General features: G+C 41.8%; 1 protein-coding gene and 1 non-coding gene across 5 annotated transcripts in view; one reads left to right on the forward strand and one right to left on the reverse strand.

Annotated features, from left to right (window-relative positions):
* The window catches only part of PTPN11 (protein tyrosine phosphatase non-receptor type 11), a 67616-nt gene that overhangs the window by 24393 nt on the left and 18993 nt on the right, over positions 1–24230 (reverse strand). For 2 of the 4 annotated variants that reach the window (XM_042234679.1, XM_060401252.1), the window contains exons 3-6: positions 20421–20612; positions 18519–18711; positions 15724–15840; positions 14950–15063 (exon numbers count right to left, since the gene is read on the reverse strand). In XM_042234679.1, the coding sequence (XP_042090613.1) occupies positions 14950–15063; positions 15724–15840; positions 18519–18711; positions 20421–20612 (616 nt within the window). Of the gene's footprint in view, positions 1–14949; positions 15064–15723; positions 15841–18518; positions 18712–20420; positions 20616–24230 lie in introns of all 4 variants that reach the window. The other 2 variants (XM_004017400.5, XM_060401251.1) reach the window with 1 other exon arrangement.
* On the forward strand, positions 21146–21249 carry LOC114108923 (U6 spliceosomal RNA). Its single transcript, XR_003585649.2, has one exon. It is a non-coding gene; the product is annotated as a U6 spliceosomal RNA (small nuclear RNA).

Below are 24230 nucleotides of genomic sequence, written 5' to 3' on the forward strand. Positions count from 1 at the left end.
ACCCTGAAAAGAGAGAGACCTTTAAGAGTAAGTTATTAAGAATGAAAGCCAGTGAACGTTGGTATACAGTACCCAAACAGGAGATGTGATCCATGTTCTTGAGGACTTTGTAATCTGCCTACTTTAACCATTGATGAGTTCAAAGCAAGCTGAAACTCAGTTCTCAAATCTGGATTCTGGCGGACAGTAAAAGTGGTTTACCGTGGGCATGCAATCTTTGTTAGCAAAGCTTTAGAGTCCTCCTGTGCCCCAAACCTACATCAGTGCCCTGGGCAGCCAAGCCTGCGTCTGCACAGACGCCCGCTCCCCTGCACTCTGAGGGGAGGGGGCGCCCCTCCGTCTCCCCAGATAGAGATGGAGGAGGAGAATGCTCAGGCTCCTGAAGCGAGTGGTCAGGAAGGACACCTCTGCAGGGAAAGGACGTGGCGAACGGAACCAAGGAAAGAAGAGCCTAAACAAAGCAGGCAGCCACAGCGGGGCTGGCCCCAGGGAAGAAGGGACGAGGTAAGGAAGTGGAGAGGAAGACCAGCTGTAGAAACAGACAGGAAGGTGGACCAGCCAGGCTGAATGAAGCATTTTCAAGGATGTAGGCTTCATTTTCAGAATCACCAAAAGTGCCTCTTCAAGGAACCAATGGTTTCAGACAAGCCTCGTTTGAATAGGAAATCACAAATGGGCAAATCAAGAAAGTGAAAGGCAGACTAAAAAGAAAAAAAAAAGTGTTACATACTAAAAATATATTTATATATGCCAAAATGATGATCCCTTAAGAGATTTCTCTACAAGGGAAGGCAGAGCCAGTATTTCATAACACAGTGGCCCTATTATATTTCTATTTCATTTATCTGCATTTCACAGACAGGTATGAAAGTCAGGAGTTTAAATTGCTATTTGACTCTAAGTTTCAAAATGCAATAATTCAGCCTTGACACACAGCTCAAAACCAAAATGTTTAGCCAGCTGAAACCTGGACAGAAATAAAATACAATATACACAGAACTCTGACAATCAAATGGTCACTCAAAATTCCTCAGTGAGTTCACATAGAGTAATTAGAGCCATCTGCATTCTCGGAGCTGGCATATCCTCTGATACTGCTGTTAGGAAGAAAGTTTGATCTTGATTTTTAGACAGTAAGGTGAGGTTCAAACCCTATGAACTGAATCAATCACTTAAACATCAACCAAGTGAAGAGAAACAACATCAACAAAAGCTACGCGCCAGGAAATAACTAGGGGCTTGACTCAAAACAAACTTGACAGCAAAGCATTCAAGTGCTCACTTACGGAACACACTTCGAGTGACGCTTCACTTGTGGAGGGCACACTGCCAGAGCGAGCTCTAGAAAAGGCAAATCTCATCCATCTCTCCCTGTTTAATCACGTTCAATTTCTCCCCCTGCCTTCAAGACAAGCGCATGCTTCTCCGAACAACTCAGGAGACCTCTTCTCTGAGTGGATGGGGGCCTGCCTCTAACCTCAGCTTCTGACTGTCCGGTCACTATCCTGACTGTCCTTCAGTGTCCTCCAGCATAAAGCAGGGTGAACCCTAATTACCTACCCCACAGAGTTGGTATAAGAGTTAAGGCGCACTGTCTATACCGCAGCCACACCAAGTGTCTTGAACCCACCGTATTTCTTCAGGCCTTCATGTTCTTGTTCATGGCCTCTGCCTAGAATTCCTTTTCTCTGCCTTGAATACCTCTGAATGTTACTTTTCGGTCATTCATTAGGACCCACCCCAAATGCCGCCGCCTCTGGGAAGCTCTCCTGACCCACTCAGCACGACCTCCCTGTGTCTCATGATACCCACACACGATCTGCAGCACCCCCCTCCGTGAGTGCTCCTGTCACACTGAATACAGCTACGTCTTTACAACCTGTCTTTTCTATTAGAGAGCATGGACCACCCCTGTTTCCTGTAACCAGCTCAGCATCCAGCACAAAGCAGGCCCTCCAAATGTATCTGCTGGATGGACAAATAAATACAGGAAGGGGTTGGGGGGTGGAAGGGAGACAGACAAACCACAGACCATCATTGGCGATGGCCAGGAACTGCAGGCCCCACACTCAGCATTCCATGCTGACACTGTTGACCTGACCTTCAACGTAAAGGAAAGCCACTGGAGGCAAAATATGAGATCAGCATTTCCCAATCTTTAGTCACCTGAAAAGCATATTTAAGGGAATTCCCTGACGGTCCAGTAGTTAGGACTCCAAGCTTTCACTGCCAAGCGTGCTGATTCAATCCCTGGTCAAAGAACTAAGATCCCACAAGCTGCACAGCACAGCCAAAAACAAAAAGATAAATGAAAACAAAGAAAGGAAAGCATCTTCAAGATGCTGTCTCTTCTCGGCACACTGCCTATTGTATCAGTTGTTTTCTTAAACTAACCTCCACTTTTTCCCCTTTGGAAGATGTATTTCAAGAAAAAACTGCATATTACTAGCACATAAGAAAACCACTATCACTTGCCATATATAGAAGGTAACCAGAAGAAGGAATACAATAAAAATGAAATATTGTCAAATCCTATCTAGATATTATAGCATGCCTGAAAGTGAAAGTCGCTCAGTCGTGTCCGACTCTTTACTGTCTATGGAATTCTCTAGGCCAGAATACTGGAGTGGGTAGCCTACCCCTTCTCCAGCAGATCTTCCCTACCCAGGCATAGAACCAGAGTCTCCTGCATTGCAGGCCGATTCTTTACCAGCTGAGCTACCAGGGAAGCCCTGGTATGCCTGAGGCTTTATTTAAAAAAAAGAAAGGTATACTGGCAAGTGTTAAGAAATAGATGTTGCTGCTGTGCAGTCACTAAGTCGTGTCTGACTCTTTTGTGAACCCATGGACTGTGTAGCCTGCCAGGCTCTTCTGTTCAAGGGATTTCCAGGCAAGGATACTGGAGCCACTTCTTTCTACAGAAGATCTTCCTGACCCAGAGATCAAACCTGCATCTCCTGCACTGGCAGGTAGATTCTGTACCACTAAGCCACCAGGGAAGCCCAGAGGCAGATGTAAGAGGCATATTAAAACTGTACTCAGACCTTCTCCTAAGCCATGACCAAAGAAATGGATAAGGGTAAAAGAGAAGAAAAAAGAGAAAACCTTCTTCATTCACTAATTTAATCTTACTGTAATAGGGCCGCCGAAAATCACCTCACACACCAAAAACACTTTGCTAGAATAATTCAGACTTCCAGGCTGAGGAAAGCCTCACCAATACCCAGCACGTGCTGGCTGGACCATCTACTCAGCTCAGCCTCTGGCTTCCCTCATCCTGCATTAAGTTACCAACCGTCTCTTCCATGCGGTAGGTTTAAACAGAACACAAGCTGAAACAGTTTGGGCCCTGGAGTCTTCCAGAAAGGACAGGCCCAGGGGCCCTGTGTCCCTGGCTTTGCCGGGTGCTGACTGCCGGTGGCTGGCAGCTGTCATGGATTAGAACTGAGTAACCGTGTGTCTCCCACTCCAGCCCTGCCCCCTCCTCAGACCACATCAGCCTGTTCTCAACTATGCCTGGGGCCCACTTGCCTGAACACAATTCATTTCTCACAGTGGACAGCTGCCATTCCCTAGAGTGAGGCTGAAAATAAAAAGAACTCACAAGTTGTGAGTTTCTGTGCTCTGCCAGCAGAGGCTCCCTGACTGCACCCAAGATTATCAGCTACCACCTGCTAAGGGGTGCTTTCTCCCCAGCACCAGGTTGGTGGACCAGGCATTGTCACCAAGCCCTGCCCCCAGGAGGTTACAATCCCTTCCCAGTTGGTCTTCCATGAACTCCCTCTCAGCCGCCCCCAGGTCACCAAAAGCTGTGAATGACCTGCAGCTGACTGTCACTGTTTCTGTCCCCATTATCCACTGGGCCAGGCAGGATGTCAGTGATAAGGCGTGGGACAAGCAGCTAAAAGGATAGTACTAAACTAGAGAGAAGCCCATGTGCAACCAACAATGACAAAAAAGACTATAAAGCTTGGGCACAGGCTGCAAGTATCCCATTCTCCCAAGCAATACAACCAAAGATTTGCACCCAAGGATGAACCCTCCAAAAGGACCAGAGGCTGGCTACAGTCACCTGATTACATGAGCCAAAGCTGATCAACAAAGGGATTATATCAAATGGTTAAGCCTTTATAAAAGCCATGAAGAGAAAGATAATCCCCTGATCCACACTATACATTAGGAGTGCCCAGCAGCACCACCAGTGTGGACAGAACAGGTGTTCACAGTGCAGAACCATCCCTTACACGTATGGCTGTTGAACATCCATGCTCCCCACACCTGGACCCCTTTCGGTCTCCAGCCCAAAAGCCAGTAGCAGAATCCTCAGTCTCTGTGATGATCGAAAGAGACCCCTCGAAACACCCCCTCACAGACTTCCAAAGCCCTCTGATTAAAGACCACTGGAACTGGCTCTTGAACAGAATGTCATGAATGCAAGTGGAAAAACAGGATCAAAGAAAGACAGACACCCAAGTGGATGGGCAGAGCCAGGCAGCCCCACGCGCCAGGACATGGCCTGAGAACCATCTGTCCTCACTGCTCTAAGCAACCGGGACTAACTGCTAAGGGGGGGGGGGGAAATAATGCCATAAACCATTAGGGACAGACCAAGTTGTACAGTTACTTTATTTTTTAAATTCTAATTCTTCCTCTTCTTCTTATTTTTTGGCTGCACCGAGTCTTTGCTGAGGCGTGCAGGCTTTCTCCAGCTGTGGAGTATGGGCTCTCAAGCACGTGGGATCAGTAGTCCTGGCGCACGAGCTCTCTAGCTGCGGCACGCAGACTTCTCTAGCTGCAGTGCGTAGGCTTAGTCGCTGTGCAGCATGTGGGCTGTGGCATCTCAGTTCCCTGACCAGGGATCGAACCTGCGTCCCCTGCATTGGAAGGTGAATTCTTAACCACTGCACCACCAGGGAAATCCCAGCAGTTACTTTATTTTTAAAAACAAACTAGGAGGGGAGGAAACAAGAATAACAAAGTATTGCTAAGTGTTAAGCTGAGTGTTGGGAAAAAGAAGGTTCATCATCCTATTTTCTCGACTTTAGGGTATGTGAAAACATCAATAATAAAAGAAGGTTTTTATAAATTGTAAAAAAGAATAACAGAAATGTAAAAGTTGCTATTAACTCTCCCGCTACCTATGCATGGCTGGCCTCCTGAAGGAGACAGAGAAGGCTGAGAAGGGCTGCTGGGCCGATGGCCTCTCTGATTTGGGGCCATGAATAAGACAGTGGTAACCATGTGGGCAGGCTCCACGTGTGCAGGCCTTCTTCCCTGTCTGAATGAACTTCTGTTTCCCTTTGGTGCCTGCCCTCTGCAAAGAGGAACACTGGAATTCTCACTCTGTCCTCTTTACTGCAAACTCTGCAATGTTACCAGGCACCACTAGCGGGTGAAAGCCCCCACTTCCAGGTGCTACGCAGCCTAGCCTTTTACCACTTCCTCACGGTGGAGTCTGAGCGGTTAGTCCCAAATGAGTCCACGGCAACCTCGAGAAATGAAAGGGCTGATGGAGTCTCTCATGGTCGGAGAAGGTCCGCACTGATGGACAAGCACTTACAAAGCACCATGAATAGACAAAACCAACCTAAGATCTGGTTCCTTTCCAGGTGCATGTTGTAAGTCATCACCTCCCTCCAACAAGGGGAAGAATAAGTGGAAAAACACATTTAGAAGACACAGTCCCCAGATGAGAACAGGATCTGACACAGGAAATAGCAGCCCACAGCACAAGACAAATCCATCATTAACACTCTGCCATTCAGTGTGTAATGGGTTAGGTGATGTGGAACTCTGGGAGCGAGATTCATGAAAATGAAGGGAAGGTGGTTTCTGGGAGGAGCTGAGGCTTGAGGTAGGTGAGGGGTGAGGGGTGAGGCAGAGGCAGAGGAGTGCAAGGAAGAAGACAAGACATCCCAGCAAGGGAGGGATGCGAGCAAAGGTGGCTAACAGGCCAGAGCGAGTAACCTCAGAGTTGGGGGGAAGGAAACTGGTCAGAGTCTGGAAGTTGTGCTGTCAGCGGTGGGGAATGACGTCAGGCGGGGAGCTGGGGGGCTTTGGGAACTGGGCAGGAGATCTTCAACAGCTGAGCAGCACAGTGCAGTGGACTGGGAGTCAGAAGTTCTGAAAGTTCAAACCACAGCCAACTATTTGCCCGCCACATCCTTGGGGACAGCTTTCTCCCTTTCTTCGGGGTACTTCATCTTCAGAATGAAAATGCTATACCTCTGGTGAGACATCAGGAGTCACTGCAGGTTTGTAAGCAGAAGAGTGATGGGAGAAATGCTGGGAGCAGATAAGCATGAAGGGTGAATGGAAGGGCAGAGGTCAAGGGTAAAAGAGCAGCTGGTGTCCTGTGGGGCGGTGAGCACCTACAGCCCTGGCATCAGGTGAGACTCCTGTCTCAGCCGCTGCCCGCCTGGGTGGTCCTGGGGAGTTGCCCTGATCACAGAGCGTCCAGGGACACAAGATCTACCTCCCTCAAAAGATCCGGAGACACAATGAGATGACTTCCTTAGCCCACAGCACAGCACCAAACAGACTGTAAATGCTGCCTTGCTTCCTTCCTTCCTCTAAAAACAGAAAGACAACTAGGAAAGGAAAATCAACTGGACCTGGTACATGACAATCAGAGAAAGAGGAGAAAGACGCGTTAAGGGATGCTCCGAGGATTCCGTCATACAGGGTCAGAGAATATACAGGACAAGCACCAGAGATGGAGATGTAAAAATGGATAGTTGGTTTGAAGGCAAAAATAAAATAACAGGTCTGGTTGTGGATGCTTGAATCTGAAGAGACATGAAAGCCAAGAAGTGTGGAAGGCACAAATCAAAAGGTAAAACCAGAGCCTGGAAGCCACTTGGCGTAATTGGACTGGGGTGAAAATGGACGTGCTCTCAGTGAAGAGCAATTTTAAAGCCAGAAGAGCAGAGGGCCCAGGCCATGTCTTGGAGAACCAGCAGAGTTAACTGGTCAGGAGAAGAGAGAGCAGTGAATAGCAGGAAGGGCACATGGGATGGGAGGAGGGAATAAACCAGGCACATGCTGCCATCAGAGAAATGAGAAGATGGTGGGAAAGAAAGGCTAGACAGCTGTTCCAAGACCGGCTCACAGGAAAAAAAGGCCAGAGAAAAGACTGTTTTTAAATCACAATTAAGAAAACCTTTGGTGGGACCTCCCTGGTGGTCCAGTGGTTAAGAATCTGCCTGCCAATGCAGGGGACACGGGTTCAATCCCTGGCTGGGAAACTAAGATCCCATGTGCTACAAGGCAACCAAGCCTGCGTGTTGCAACTGGAGAGCCTGTGCACCGCAACTACTGAGCCCGTGTGCCACAGTGAAGACCAAGCACAGCCCCCTAAAAAGAAAGCAAGCAAGCCACTGGTGTCTTCTAAAAGTGTTATGTCAATATACTGGGGACTGTCACATTCCAAAGTTAAGGAAGAAAGGGGCTAAGAAGAAATGGAGGCCACAATACAGGCCCACTGGATGGAGAAGACAGAAGGACAACCACAGGTGTAGAAAGCACCAAGGGTGTTCAAAAGCAAAAGGGAAGGTTAAGCATAGACGTGAAAGTAGCTGGAAGTATCTCAGGTTCTTCAACTCTCTGTAAAGACACCAGGCAGCTCCAGCAAATGAAAACATTCCTAAAGAGAAAAACCTGACACTGGAGAGGCGCAGAACAAAAGCAGGAGGGGAGGGAGGCTGAAAGAGAGAGTTCAAAGGAAACAAAGGAATTGCTCCAGAATGAAGCTTGTGGAATAGACCCCCTTAGCCACTGTGATGCTCTGCCTGCAAGAAGACAGCAGCTGGGAGCTCGGGCCTGGATGGAAAACCCTGATGACAGCTTCAAGGCTGCCATCCTAGGGCATTTTTAAGCACGAAGTTGGAGCCCTGGTTGGGGGCTGTTGTTCAACATGGGTTTGCTTAGTCACCCAGCGGAAGATTTCCGCTAGAGATCACCAGCAAGAATCATTATTCGAGGCACAGCTTTGGGGTGCAGTTAAAAGTCTTGTCTCCATAAAAACCTAACCACCTCCAAGGAGAATTTATAGCTCCCCTGAGCGGATGTAATCACTTTAAAGAAATCAAACCAGACTGTGGGTTTGAAGATAGGCACGAGCTCCTTCCGGAGACATGCTGGCTGGCAGAGTTGCTGGCAAAATCCAGGACATCTGTGTGGCTGTCAGCAAATTGCCTGCAATGCCCATGCAAATGGAGAATAGTTTCAGACCATGACAGGGAAGAGATGCTTGTGTATAATGGAAGGAGGATGGGCTTTGAAGAAAAACCAAAATACTAAGGAAAACAAGCTTTAAAGCGCTTTGTAAAACAGAACCCCAGTGAAGAAGGTGTGCTGGGTTTATCTGTGTGCATTTTTTTTTAAAGTCAGAAAGTTAATAACTGAAATCTTTCTGAAATTCATTACTACGATCTTGAATGACATCGTTTTAAGCAAGTCTGTAGGGAGGTTGCAGGGACTAAAATGTGCATTCGCCAAGCCTCCAACAGGGACTCCAAATGAAAAGTGCATGAGAATAAAGAGGGACATATCAAAGCAAAGCCTGGAACATTCCTCCATACTTTTTAAGCGTCAGAGATCTGTTCCCTACTGAATATAAGCAAAGGGTCCAAAGCCAATACAAGTCTCTTGCTACTGAAAACAGCTCACACTTGACAAAACACAAAAACATACGTTGTGCCTACTGTGTGCCAGGCACTTTGCTGGATTCTGGGGCTACAGTGAAGAGAACAAAACAAAAAGGACTACATGTCTTTGCAGGGCCACAGACTCACCCAGACTATTTTCTTAGATAATGTGCATACAGCAGACATAAACAGCAGGGCTGAAGTGTATCTATTTGTTCACCAACAGTTTCATTTGAACAAAACCATAACTCATAATGGGCTTCCCAGGTGGTGCTAGTGGTAAAGAACCCACCTACCAATGCAGGATTCATGCTTTTGAGCTGTTGTGCTGGAGAAGACCCTTGAGAATCGCTTTGACTGCAAGGAGATCAAACCAATCAATCCTAAAGGAAATCAGTCCTGAATGTTCATTGGAAGGACTGATGCTGAAGCTGAAACTCCAATACTTCGGCCACCTGATGCGAAGAACTGACTCACTGGAAAAGACCCTGATGCTGGGAAAGACTGAAGGCAGGAGGGGAAGGGAGGCAACACAGGAAAAGATGGTTGGATGGCACCACTGACTCGATGGAAATGAGTTTGAACAAGCTCCGGGAGCTGGTGATGGCACAGGGAATCCTGGTGTGCTGTGGTCCATGGGGTCACAAAGAGTCGGACACAACTGAGCAACTAATCTGAACTGAACCAATGAAGGAGATGTAAGAGGAGCAGGTCTGATCCCTGGGTCAGAAGGATTCCCTGGAGGAGGAAATGGCACCCCACTCCAGTATTCTTGCCTGGAGAATCCCATGGACAGAGGAGCCTGGACGGCTACAGTCCATGGGGTCACAGAGTCGGACATGACTGAAGCAACTTAGCACACACACTCTCACGCATGATACACAGGTGGTGAATTCAGGTTTCAGGTCACTTGCACATCACAGGGACAAAATGGCAGGATCATAACCTACCTGTTCATTTATTTAGTGTCAGTCTCATTTTAACAGAACTTTAGTTCATTTCACCAAATCTAGAAATATTGTCCACCTCTTCGCAGTCATGAGCAGAGATATGCAAGAGACACAAGATGTTTACAGAAAAGGGCAAATTCATTTTACCACAGTAAATGTGGCTTTTTAAAAAAAGAAAGGTGGGGGAGAAAGAAAAAAAGATGGAGAATCTACAGAGAAGAAAAATCAAAGCTTGGGTTTGCAACATTTTGATCACACCACATGACCTAGAAGAAAACCATCAATCTGAATTTATTTCAGGAGCAAAGGAGGAAAGAACCAAAGAGTTTCAGAAGAGACTTTGTATATTTTAAGATGCGTCAAGATCGGAAGTAATTTGTAAGTGTCTTCTGGGAGAAATAGCTGAAAGAACACTCAGAATTTTACAGAAAACCAGAAGCCTGGCATACAGACAAACAAAATGTACCCATCAGAGCTAAATTCTCAAAGGCACTGCAATTTAGAGCTCTGGTTGACTCTAAAGACCTCACACAGTAAGAAGGAACTAATCCCAAATTTATCACCTTCTGGGAAAAAACTAAGGTACAACCACTAAAACAATGCCTTGCTGTTGGATCAAGCTTTACCTTCAGAGGACTTAGATTTTAACGAGTTTCTGCTTCCACAGACCTAAGTTCTTCTATAACTGTTTGCTCTGCTCCCAGCCTTATTCCCCTGGCCCCAACTTTAAAGGGCATTTTTTTAAAAAATTGACTGGATTTAAGAAGCAGGTACATAAGAGATCTAGAAAGCAGGCCACCAGCTGTTTGGGTCTAGCTTCAGTTTAAATGAAACGATAATGCCCTGACTGAGTGCCTGACAATTCATCACCCCAGCCTGACCTCTGAAGAGGATATAGGAGAGTTCAGACATGATCTTGTTTCTCTCCCACTTCCCCTGAAAGCCAACTCAGTTCTCCCTCATTTTGTTGTTAATAATATATAAAACATGAACTTAATTTGACATGTCATGGAGTGAAACCATCAGGTGAGCATTTAGAGTCAATCTTCTTTCCATGGCCAGAAAGGTCAGGTTAGGCACCTTCCTTCTAAGTTCTTATCCTAACCCTACCAATGGGATCAGGAAAAACTCCCTGCGGCCACAAGCGGCAGGAAGGACTTAGTTTCTTTAAGCATTGCCTAAGTGAACTTAACGAATCCAGATACCCAATGCACCAGATGCCCAACTGGCTGCTACAATTTTTTAAAAGTTCATAGTCACTTTCGTTTCCCTGGCGGCTCAGTGGTAAGAATCTGCCGGCCAGTGCAGAAGACACGAGACACAGGTTTAACCCCTGAGTCAGGAAGATCCCCCGGAGAAGGAAATGGAAACCCACTCCAGTATTCTTACCTAGAAAATCCCATGGACAGAGGAGCCTGGCAGGGTACAGTCCATGGGCTCGCAAAGAGTCAGACACGACTGAGAGACTAAGCACGCACGCACACACGGTCACATTTTATGGGAAAAGTGGTTGATGCAAATGACTGCCCCAGTTATTTTAAAGTGTAATATAAAAATGGGTCTAGATTACAAAATTACTCACCATTTACTTCTTATAATTATTTCTTACATTTACCAAAAAGGGTTGATATTTTAAAATTTTAATTAAAACCAGTACTTTTCAGACTTTAAACATGCTAACCAAAATCATGCAGGATAGATGATAAAGATTAAAGATGAGTAGGGAGTTTCCTGGGAGTCAGTGCTTAGGTTTCAGAGCTTTCACTGCTGTGGCCCAGTTCAATCCCTGATCAGGGAACTGAGATCTAGCAAGCCATGTGGCATGGCCAAAAAAGAATAAAGATGAGTAACAACCATCACTTTTTAAAAAAATATAGAATACCAAAAAAAAAAGTTAATATTAACAATAATCCACAAAAATGGAGAAACAAGCATGCACAAGGCTATCCACTGTACTTCTTTCATTTGCAAACTATCCAAATGCAGATCAATAAGCTGAATAAACTATGGTACATCCCCACAATGGAGTATTATGCAGTAAAAATGAGTGAAGATTATCTGTAGACACTATTGTCCGGTGGATCTCCAATGTAACAAAAAGACAATGCTGGGAAAAAAAGGGTGTAAAATGTTGCAACTATTTATCCACGAAAGGATGGGTTATGAAACTACAGATACATATTTGCTTATGCTTTTTGAAAGGCAACAATAAGCTACAATTTTTTTTAAAGGGCTATAAATATAAGGAGGAAAAGATGGGAACAGAAGATAGACTTCTTTGAATGTATTTTTTTATATCTGACTTTAGAATCAAAGGTAATATTTTATATAATTACAAATAAAATTTTATAGAAAGAAATTTCTGAAATTCAAATATAAAATGAAACAACCTAACTGTATATCCAGTTAGAAAATAACCATATAGAGAAGAACTATTACAAATGAATTGAAAGAACAGTAATATGACTCTATTTCTCTGAAGGAACTACCTTAAGGATTAAAAAATAAAAACTAGGAAAACAAACTGTTTTCAGTAATCATATTATTACAGGTAGTGGAAGTCTTATAATTCTGAGCCCTAAATTTGAATTGGAAGTTTCATCTGGACTCATAAGTTATTTCAAGAAAATAACTTTTTCTAGCTCCACCCACTGAGAAGGCAATAACCAACATTATAGCAATAAGCACTTCTGGCTCCCGGACTACAGTCTCTAAATACCACTTCCCAAGAAAGGAAGGAAGAGAAGGAAGGGAAAAAAGGGAGGAAAGAGAGAAGCTAACTCACTCCTTAGAGAAATGACTGATTCCAGTTCTGATATGGGAAATGTATTACCTGTAACAATTTATTAAACCAGAAAGTTAAGGAATCTAGCAAAAACTACTAAAGTTGTACAGGAAGGAGTAGAAGCCACCTGCAGAAGCTCCCAGTGGCAAAAGCTAAAATAATTTGAGCAACAAAAACGATGATGAATGCTGTAAACAGACGCACACGGAACGTGTTAAAAATTCATGAGTAGGGCTCCTCTGGTAGTCCAGTGGTTAAGATTCCACTTTGCAATGCACTGGACACCAGTTCGATCCCTGGTCTGGGAGGATCTCACATGCTGTGGAGCAATTAGGCCCATATGCCCACAACTACTAAGCCCCAGCCTGTGAGCCACGACTCCTGAAGTCCATGCAGCTAGAGACCGTGCTGCACTACAAGAGAAGCCACGACACTGAGAAGCCCACGCGCCCCAACTAGAGAGTGGCCTCCGCTTGTCACAGCTAGAGAAAGACCATGCACAGCAACGTAGGACCCCTGCACAGCCATAAATAAAGAATGAAAATTAAAGTGTAAGGTGCCAATGCAAAAATAAAGTAAAAATAAAGACGTACAAAATGTTTTTTAAAATCCATGAGCACATATTGACAGAAAAATTTTTTTTGGAGAATGCTATTTTGAAAGCTACTTAGTAAAAAGGAAGAGAATCAAACATTTATCTTGTCTTTGGTGACAAGCACCTCTTGACACACCAACATATATGCAGTCCTGCTGAGGAAAAACTGGATCTGACGAAGCTTCTAGATAGACCAACCTACAAAAAATACAGGGGACTTCCCTGGTGGTCCAGTGGTTAAGACTCCGTGCTCCCAATGCAGGGTGCATGGGTTGGATCCCTGCTTGGGGAACGAAGATCCCACGTGCCATGCAGCACAGCCAAGAAAGAAAGAAGGGGGAGGTGGGGGTGCTAGCCTGTTCTTAGAGCCTCCCACATGAGAACATTTAGAGGCTTAGGATTTTAAAACAGAGATCCAGGGGGAACTTATTTGAAAAATGATCCAACAACAACAACAAGAGACAACTAGTATAATGAGAACAATGACTACTATTTGATGAATCTTCATTATAAGTGGAATGTAGTGTAAAAAGACTGGCCAGGTAACATCAATTGTTAATGTTGGGTGACAGGTATATACTGCTACAATCAGATGATTCTCTCTGCACTTGTATATATTTGAAATTTTACATAATAAAAAGTTTTTTTAAAAAATAGGTTTTTCATTCAAACTCTGATGTAAGATCTCTGAAATTTCTGTTCTTATCCATCTCTCAACTCAAAGTTCCTTAAAGACAAAACCCTGTCCATCTTGTTCACCAGGGTGTCCATGGTGACTAACCCAATGCTAGTATAAAGGAATAAACATGAGGTCAAATCCCTGGTCAAGAACACAGAGCAAAGCCCATGACTGTTCTATTCTGTACCCACCCTCAGTGCTCCAAGTCAATCAAGGTTCGTGGTACAGAATGTTGGACAATTTACTCAGTCTCTCTGAGCCTGAAGGCTCTTCCCTCATCTGTAAAATGGAAATATCTTGCCAAGGCGATCTGACATATGGTGGTTAAAAGGACTCCATGTGGCCATTTACTTGTTCATTCATTCCACAGATATTTATGAATCCTAAAGTCCATGGCAACCCACTCTAGTACTCTTGCCTGGAGAATCCCATGGAGGGAGCAGCCTGGTAGGCTACTAGTCCATGGGGTCGCAAAGAGTCGGACACGACTGAGCGACTTCACTCACTCAAAGTCCTACAAAAAGTGTGTAATGATCATTCCCATAAACAGAATAACGATAATATAATAACATAAATATTAGCTAAATGTAAATACTCATTCAACAAACATTTATGGAGCTTCTGCTGGTTACTAGGCATGCTGCTTAAAGGTAACTATGAAGATAGATACAGCACACACACACACAATTGTTTTTCAGGACGTTTTCTGTCAAAGGGATGACAAGGGAGAGAACAAGGTTACAACGGTGACACGTCTCACTGCAACAGGGACACAGCCCACTCCCACTGTGGACATTCTCCTATCCAAGCTGGTTTCAGGAAAGAAATCAGTTAATCTCTGAAAAGGTATAAACTTCCAGATTATACCTTATAAAAGGTATAAGCTCCCAGATTAAAGCCACATCGAGCTAACTGTCTTTTACTTATTTGCTGCAGCAAAGCTATATATTCTTCCTAAAGACCCCAGCCAATGCTGGAAATCTTCCGAAGAATTAGGTACTTTTATGTTTCTGAGATTTTGCCAGCAGTCCAAACCAAAAGAGCCAAATCCATGAGCCAAATGGCTCATTCATTTAATATTAACTGCCAACTCCTTTCTCCTAGAACATAACGCCAACTTTTTTGAAAAAGCCCCCTCAGCAACTTGCTCCATGTCAATCAACGACCAAATTAAGAAGAGCTGCAAATCCAAGTGAGTATTTGAGATCCAATCCCAAACACAAGACTAACTTCCCTTCCACTAAGATTAGGATTTAATAAATCATGTAAAAAAATTTTTTTTCATAACTTACCTCAAATTCTTCCCAAAAGCCTTGTTTGACTTTATCTGTGGTCTCAGCTAATTTGCTTAGTTCTCGAACCCGACTTTCTATTTCAGCAGCATTGATACGAGTTGTGTTGAGGGGCTAATCAAATTCAGCAGTCGGTGCAAAATGAAGAAAGTATTACAGAAAAAAGCGTCAATGCAAAAAAAAAAAAAAAAAAAAAAGACTTCTATGTTGGCATTCATAAAACCAAGGACAGGAAGTTCACAGTATTCACAATAAAAGTTTTCAAATAGAGTTTCACTTTCCTTTCTGTTCAGTCAGGAAATACCTTTCTTGAATCTCCACGTACTTTACTCTGCTGATATAAATTTGAACCTATTTTTCTTTATAAATAGACCACATGTTAGAGATGATGTCATTTGCCACTAAGTAATGAGTGAGTTTTAAAATAGTAGTAACTCCCAAGTGAAAAGCAATGATCACCTAAAGATAATCAAAGCTGGATTTACAATGAAAACTTTATCAAAACTTTGCTTTAAAACCCCGTAAGGCCTTTTGAATTATATATGAAAACAGTCGTGAAAATGATGTAATGTCTAGAATTCGTTTACAAATACTACGGAAGAAGGTAGTGAGTGGACTAATAAATGAAACAAGACTTGATGAGCTGATATAATTGAAGCTGGATGATGGGTACATGGAGGTTTATGATACTATTCTACTTCCATCTGGAATATTTTATGTTGGGACTTCTTTAATTGTATAACAAGGTGGAGTTTAGCTTTCCAATATGCTTACCTGCTTGAGTTGTAGTACTGTGCCCAATGTTTCTACCATAGGATTCTTCTTGTAATGCTCCACGAGGTCTGTCAAAGAGTCAAACCGTTCTCCTCCACCAACATCATATTTCAGTTCCTTTCACGACAAAAAACAACAAAAAAATTACGCTCATGACCTTTAGGTTAAATGACTGCTTTTCCCCACTCAAGTACAGAGACTAACTCTCCCCCGACTTGGTAGTCTTGAAAACCGATGGCTTCATAACCGCAGTAGCTGGGAAAACGAAGCAGCTCAGCACAACTGGAGCAGACAAGATGAAACTGGAACACTGTCCAGACCAGTCCCCAGAGAATTATCACTATTTGATCTGTTTAGCAGCTCCCTGTTTTCAGAGCTTGTCTTTGAACCTGACTTAGAGCCTATTTAGCCCTGCCTTCAGGGGATCTCCCCAAAACAATCCGCAGCAACTGTTTAATATCACAGCTGCCTGAGGCAGCAATACCAGTCAGTGCTTTATAAGAGACTGAGCAAAAACCTAAAAGGAAAATCCAGGCAACGTCCATAGCGGGCTCTGAAAACCTCCAACATACTCTTAAGAATCCAGAAGGACATGTGCACGTGCAGGGCTATGTGAAGTTCAGGAAAGATCCAAAAAGGCCCTAATCTTTATCTCTGGCTGATTCTGAGGTTGTGTACAAGCAGGAAGTGAAGGCTAAGGCTGAGTTTTAAGATATCAGAACACTAAAAGCAGATGTGCCCCAACACACACACACACACACACACACAGCTATGCTGGCACAGTCTGGGAGATTTAATGTTTCACGGCATTTAAGGAAATCTCTGTCCAACCATCAGGTGATCACTATGCTACCCAAGCAGAGACATCAGTGGCCCCACATGACAAAGAATATAGGAAAGTCAATAAACATACAAACAGCAACAACTATAGGAACAATAAAAAGCAGCAACAACAAACCCTGGGAAAGGAGGACATCAGACTTCCAGAGCTGCCACATAATATTGCTTTAACTGTCTAGTTTCCAGGAATTTCCTGGTAGTCCAGTGGTTAGGACTCCAAGTTTCCACTGCAGAGGGCCCAGATTCAATCCCTGGTTGGGGAACTTAGATCCCACAAGCCATATGCATGGGGGAAAATGTTTTAATACGTAAAATACTTTGCTGTCCACCTGAGACTATCACAACATTGTTAAATGGCTATACTCCAATACAAATTTAAAAGTTTTAAAAAGTAAAATGTCTAGTTTCCAACAAAAACTCATGAGCCATGCAAAGAAACAGGAAACTGGACCATTTTTTGGGAATGGGAGGAAAGCATTCAGTAGAAATTGTCCTTGAGAAAGTATAGACAAAACTTTAAACCAGCTAGTATAATAAAGGAAACTATACAAATTAAAAGAAAATATGAACATCACGTCTCATCAAATAGAGAATATCATGAAAACTTTTACATAAATGCATTATTCACGATAGCCAAAATGCCCATCAGTTGTTTAATGGATAAACAAAATGTGGTATATATCCATACGACAGAAAGTTTGACAACAGAGTTTACTGACACATGCTACAATATGGATAAGTCTTGAGAAACATGCTAAGTAAAAGAAGTCTGTCACAAAAGGCCACATATTACGTGAGTCCATCTATATAAAATACCCCAAACAGGCAAATCCATTGAAATGAAGAGATTAGTAGCTGCCAAGAGTGGGGGAGAGGAGGAAAGATAGGGAGTGACTGGTAAAGAACACAGTTTCTTTTCGGGGTGATGAGAATATTCTGGAATTAGTGTTATTGGCTGCATAATTTGTAAATATAGTAAAAAAAAAAAAAAAAAAAAAACACCAAACTGTCCACCCTAAAAAGAGTGAATTTCATGGTGTGTGAATTATATCTCAATAAAGCTGGGGGTTTTTTTAATCTTATGAAAAAACCAAAGCAATAAGTGAATACACAGTTACTATTTAAGAAACTATGTCAATGTATATTATCATATGTGAAATAGATTGCCAGTCCAGGTTCGATGCGTGAGACAGGGTGCTCAGGGCTGGTGCACTGGGATGACCCTGAGGGATGGGATGGGGAGGGACGTGGGAGGAAGGGTCAGGATGGGGAACACATGTACACCCATGGCTGATTCATGTGAATGTATGGCAAAAACAACTACAATATTGTAAAGTAATTAGCCTCCAATTAAACTTTTTAAAAAAAAAAACCTATGTCAAAACAAAGTTTGATGTAGTTGACCAAAAACCTAACCTCCTCAGTCTAGCCACCACATTAAAAATAAGAAATGGTGAGTTCAATTCTCCCAGCCTTAACTGATATGAAATCACATGTAGTCACAGGCTATACTGTGCCAACCCAAGGGAGGAGCTGAGGCCGTCGCTTTAGAAATTCAGACGGAGGCAGATTACAGCTGCAACCATGTCCAAGTAGATTGAGATACTGTGGGGCTGGGAATTCCCTGGCAGTCCAGTGGGGAGCACTCCACACTTTCACCACCAAGGACCAGGGTTCAAGATTCTGCAAGCCACGTGGTGCATCCAAAAAAAAATAAAAAAAGATACCACAGGGCAGAAGGTGACTTGCTAGAGACACACAGGAAATAAGTAATATAATAAAGCCATGAAATGATGAAAACAGTTATAATTAACAAGGTACTCAAAGTGTAGAAGCCCTCGCCTAAATGAACAAAGAAAACCTGACTTTGCAAGAAATGGTGTTGGTCTTCTCCCAATTGAAAAACCACCCAAAGATGACATTTCAGAAGACTCACGGTTCAGCTGGGGCTTTACCTGACAGCGGATCATGACGTGGGTCACTTTAGACTTGGCATCATTGCTCTCCCCTTTGTCATCTCCAGTTCGGACAGAGAGAACAAAATCTCCAGGGTGGCTCTGGCTCTCACGCACAAGAAAGCTACCATGTTTTCCTTTTTCAGTTAATAATTTTTCTGCTTCTTTCCCAGAGAGGTGTCCATGAAACCACCTAATTTTTTTTTTAAATGACAATCAATTGAGTTCTGCAATGAGTTCACAACATCCTTTTATAAAACTACCATCCATAGTCATCTCTCAAAACAATTTAAAATAGACACATTCGTCCAAGAGACTGATCCATCCCACTCAAGACTGAACCTGCATCCCCAGCATGCAGGAAAAAGGATAAAGATGTTATGAGTAACCATTAAATTCCTTAAATGAGCCCAAAGTCATTTGAACACAAATATCCTCAATCTTCCTTATTTTCTTTTAAATCCCTCATCTTTTAAAAAGGCAGTCTGCCATTTCTCCACTGCCCAACTCTAAAATGACCAACTATTTAATCACAGTCATTTAAAGAAATTATAATAGAAAGTTATGGTAGTGACAGAGAATCATGTGAATGTTTGCCCTTGCTTTGGCATGCAAACACTCCATAAAAAAGGGATCTGCGTTAGAAATGAATTCAAACATTCCAAGCTTTTCCAGATTTTCAACTTATACTTCAAGAGCCTCCAAGTTTGCTGTCCACATATTTGGACTATCTGCTGGGTTATCATTTCAAATTTTAATGCACATGAGACCTGGAGTAGAGGCAAAGGATTGGGCTAACGATGTGAACTCTCATACCTTACAACCAGAGATACCAATACACTAAGTCAGAATGGGGCCCAGCAATTTGCATTTTTAACTAGCACATTAGAGTCCTAATGTAGGCGGTCTAAGGTCAGACTTTAAGGAAATACTACTCTAAGTTACTATAGAAAATATCTTAACATAGTCATATTAATAATGTGGCTTTTTCCCTCAGGATCTTGGTGAGGAAACAAGTATGATCTGCACGTAGTGCTAATCGCTCATCACTGAAGGTATATGTATCAAGATATTTTTCATCCACTCTCAGCCAAAGAGTAAAATTAAGAAATAAACTGCAGAGAGTTGGCTGACAGTCTTTTGCTTAATAATCTGGCTGGCAAACAAATGATCAGCATAAAATAACAATGACATGAAGGTATAAAGAGAAGAAACCTATCTGAAGATGGAAAATATATAAACCTAATTAAGAGACCCTGATTTGGTACTGAGTCAGAAAGGGGACCGAGAATGCAGAAGAAAACCAATAAAATCAATACAAATAAATCTAGCCCCAGCTTTCATCAGCTTAGTTCCAAAATAAGGGAAAGATCTCAGAAATAATACAATTCCCTCTAAGCAAGGTCATTCCCCCACATTCGTGGATATAACATCACAGAACTTATGAACAATCTGAACCGTCTGAGTTCTCTGCTTTCCCACTTCTGAGCTTAAACTGACATCTGTTGGTGGCACTGCTGAACAGCTAGTCAGGAGCTACAGGGAACTACTACCGTTTTGGTGTTTCCATTAGTGTTTGTTTTCCTCTCCTAACTCTCAAAGTTCAGTAACATTCAAATTCAATCATCTTAAAATTATTGCATGTACCAAGTATAATCTATACAGGAACTGTCTGAGACTTCGATGAGTTCTCAGTAATAGTGACTGAAGCTTTTGTAAAAAAGGCCACTCTGAGAGTAAACTGATCCTACCACTGATACTTTAGTAAAACTTTTAAGATTATGAGATTTTTAAGATTTTAAGATTAATAAACAGATAGAAGCCAAACCCCCATGATGCATTCACATCACACCTATGACACGGAAGAGACACAGGCTCCACAGTTACGGAACCAGAACTGACCTTTCAGAGGTAGGATCGGCACAGTTGAGAGGATATTTGAGCTCAATGACATCTCCATTCTTCTCTTTCAATTGCCCATGATGTTCCATGTAATACTGGACCAATTCAGCCAAAGTGGCAAATTTCTCTCCTCCGTACAGGTCATAGTAATCACCAGTGTTCTGAATCTTGATGTGGGTGACAGCTCCATTTCTTCTAAAATAGTCCATTAGAAAGATGGGGGGGTGGGGAGACAAATAAAGAGCTATACTAGTAAATACGGATCTCACATTCATTATCAGATTTCACCTAACTGAAACAAACCCAAAGAAGGTACAAGTTTATGCTTTTTTAAAACAAATGCATTGAGTGAAAAATAACCACACAGTCAACCATTTCAACACAAAGGGTTCTGTGTATATTAAGGGGCAATCATTTTTCTCATCACTAATTAATCAAGATGAATATCATTAGAATTAAACAGCAATTCAGTAAACCCGCTCTTAAGTATGTTGCCCTCCAAAAATGAAACTTCATGGCTACCAAAAGATTGGCTCAAGAATATTCACTGCGGCCTCTTTGTAGTAGCAGAAGAATGAAAAATCAAATATTTATCGCCAAAATGTATACAAATACTCATACAATGGAATATCATATAGGAATTTACAAAGAGAGACACAGAACCATTGATATACACAAACAACATAGGTCAATCTCTAAAACATTAGGTTATGACAAAGAAGCCAGTGCTCACTTTGGCAGCACATATACTAAAATTGGAATGGTACAAAGATTAGCATGGCCCCTGCGCAAAGATGACATGCAAATTCATGAAGCGTTTCATAATTTAAAAAAAAAGAGAGGGAGAAGTCAGACACAAAAGAAAATATACTGTATGACTTCATTTATATATTACTGTCAAATAAGCTAGTCAATGGGGATAGAAAAAAGAATATTAATATTGCTGACCTCTTAGCTGGAGGAAAATTAGAAAGGAGCACAAAGGGACTTTCGAGGGTGAAATAAATAGTCAAGATTTTGACTGTGGAGTTTTGGTTACATTAATAAGTACACTAGTCAAAACTTGTCTCACTATACACTTTAAGATATCATACATAACTGTATCTTTAAAAATCATTTTAAAGACATATAACTGACAGAGGTTCCAAAATGAGACGGCTAATATGTCAACCCACTGAACTGATGTAACACACTGGCCAAAAGTTTCTAAAACTTGGTATTTTAGTTAGCCTAGGCAGTTTGATGATTTTCCATTTGGTTTTCCGAACTACTAAATATACCTCGTTACTCATAATCATCTTTGTGGACCCAAGAAGTCTGGCAATCCCAGAATGATAGCCACTAACCTATATTTTTCAGTCTGACCCTACAGCATTATCGACGGAGGCCTCTGTTAAATATAAACACTACTATCTTTATCCAAAGATAAAGGAAAATGGGAACAAAGTATGAAAAAGTACCCTACAACGTTAACAACAATATCTACTTCTAATGTGTGGTAACAATCTTTTCCATGTAAAAAAGACTTACTTCAAGTAAGCCTCGCCTCCAGCTACACCTGATTCTAATTTAGCACATGAGCTTTCTATCTCTAATCTTAAGAACACAAAAACAGATATTTCAGTTATGGACTAGATCAATATAAAGCAACATAGGTGGATCTCAAAAATACGATATTAGGAATTCCCTGATGGTATAGTGGTTAGGACTTGGTGCTTTAACTCCTGGGGCCCAGGTTCGGTACCTGGTCAGGGAACCAAGATCGGCAAGCCTTGCTGTGCAGCCAAAAAAAAAAAAATGTATATATACATAAATATACACGATAGAGCATGAAAGAAGCACAATGCAGAATGATATGCTTAGCATGTACCATTTATGAAAATTTCAGAATGTACACAAGTCATACCATATATTATTCATGACACAGACCACAGACATACATATAATTATGTTTACATTTTATTATTTTTATGTTCCATTATTTATTATATGTACCCTTTTTAAAATGAACTAGAAAGAAATATACCAAACTCAGAAAGTAGTTATTTCTGGGAAAGAAAAGAACAGCAGAAAGTGTGGTGAAAAAGAGGAAACTTTGCTTTACTTTATATTTTACTTTGAAGAAAAAAATGACTGGCAATAAACACAACATGGGTAACTGTACATAAATTTATGTATTTTTCTGTATTTTTTTTCCTCAAAATTAAAACTGGGTATCTTCCTTGACTAACTAGCATGGGCGCATAACAGAAAGTTTAGATCACCTGCAGAAAACTAGAACAATAAACATGTCATGCATACACATATACACATATCTCAGTGTCTATTATATCATATATATGAAACCATATTTATCATATACATAAAAAAATGAGTGCATAACCAAAAATGAATACAGAAAGAAATGAATCTGACTTCATAGTAAGTTCATAACTACACAGAAAATTAATTCCTGTAGCTTTTGAAAACAGTACTAACAGTACACCCTTATTGGGGTATATTCTAAGAACAAAAAAGACTCCAGGGAAATCATGAACTTTACTTAATTAGAAATGTTTGTAATTAGAAATGGTAGTGGTATAGTCATTCTGAAGCTATTTTCCTATTACAGGACTGGGCAAATGAGGTCATACACTGATGCGGCTATAAAACAGGGTTCTCGCTATAAGTGAACGGAAATGCAAATATGGAATGAGAAGAGGTGAAGAAGCTGGTGTTGAACTGGAACTATCAAACTTGGCTTGATATATATTCATGTATGTATTGATGTTGATATATTCAAAATTTGCTTTCAAATATATATTTACTCCCCAGCTCTGTCTACTACAAGGGCCTAGAAGAAGTAACACTCCAAGAGAACAAACACCAGAAGATAAGACAAACAGATATTCTGCGCTTTCTGATGTGACATAATGGGATGGCTTCAAAAGCCACGATTGAAATGAAGAGAGAAATTTGAACCTACTTTATATATAATATAGTGTGTACATTAGATAACATTGAATCAATGTTAAAATTTCTCATATATAATATTAATGATATTGTAATTATACAGGATATCCTTGTTCATAAGACATGCACACTGAACTAACAATATTGAGAGGTTAAAAATAAGCATCCTGACATTTGCAACTTATTTTCAAAAGGTTTAGTAGAAGGAGTATACACACACACACTCATAAAAAGAAAGAGCAAACACAGTGAAATGTTATAATAACAGGTAAAGAGACTGTGGGTATTCACGGTATTCACCTTTTGACTTTCCAATAGACCTGAAATTGCTCAGAATAAAAAGCTGAGGAAAAGTAAATTTAAAAAAAAACCCTCACCAGTTCTGTAGTCCTGGCTCTGCTGCCTACTAGGTACGAGACCAGCTTTCTAACTTGACCTCTGAGCTTCAGCTTACTCACCTCAAAGCTGGAGATAGTGGTATTTATTCTTAGGACTTAATAAAGTGGTATTTATTCTTAGGTTACTGGACAGATTAAACAAAATGAAACACGGTGTTTAGCAAGATGGCCTGGAATGTGTCAAGTCCTCAGTAATGTTTGCTAACATCCTCCTCTTCCTCCTCCTCATCATCATTACTATTATATAATCTCCATGCAAACTCTTGTAAGTCAAATGTCACTCAACTGTAGGTTAGAGGTCTGTGCTAGGACAAGGCCTGAAAACTCACGAAGGCTTCTGCCCACTCCTGGGAGCAAAACAGAAGTAAAAGCTAATGACGACATGGGCTCCTAGAGAAACTAATACCCATCAAAAAGGGACTTCTCAAGTCCCAAAAGGGTCCTAGATAAATCCTCAGAG

Source organism: Ovis aries, chromosome 17 (genome assembly GCF_016772045.2).
Source record: "Ovis aries strain OAR_USU_Benz2616 breed Rambouillet chromosome 17, ARS-UI_Ramb_v3.0, whole genome shotgun sequence".
In the NCBI taxonomy this organism is placed as follows: Eukaryota; Metazoa; Chordata; class Mammalia; order Artiodactyla; family Bovidae; genus Ovis; species Ovis aries.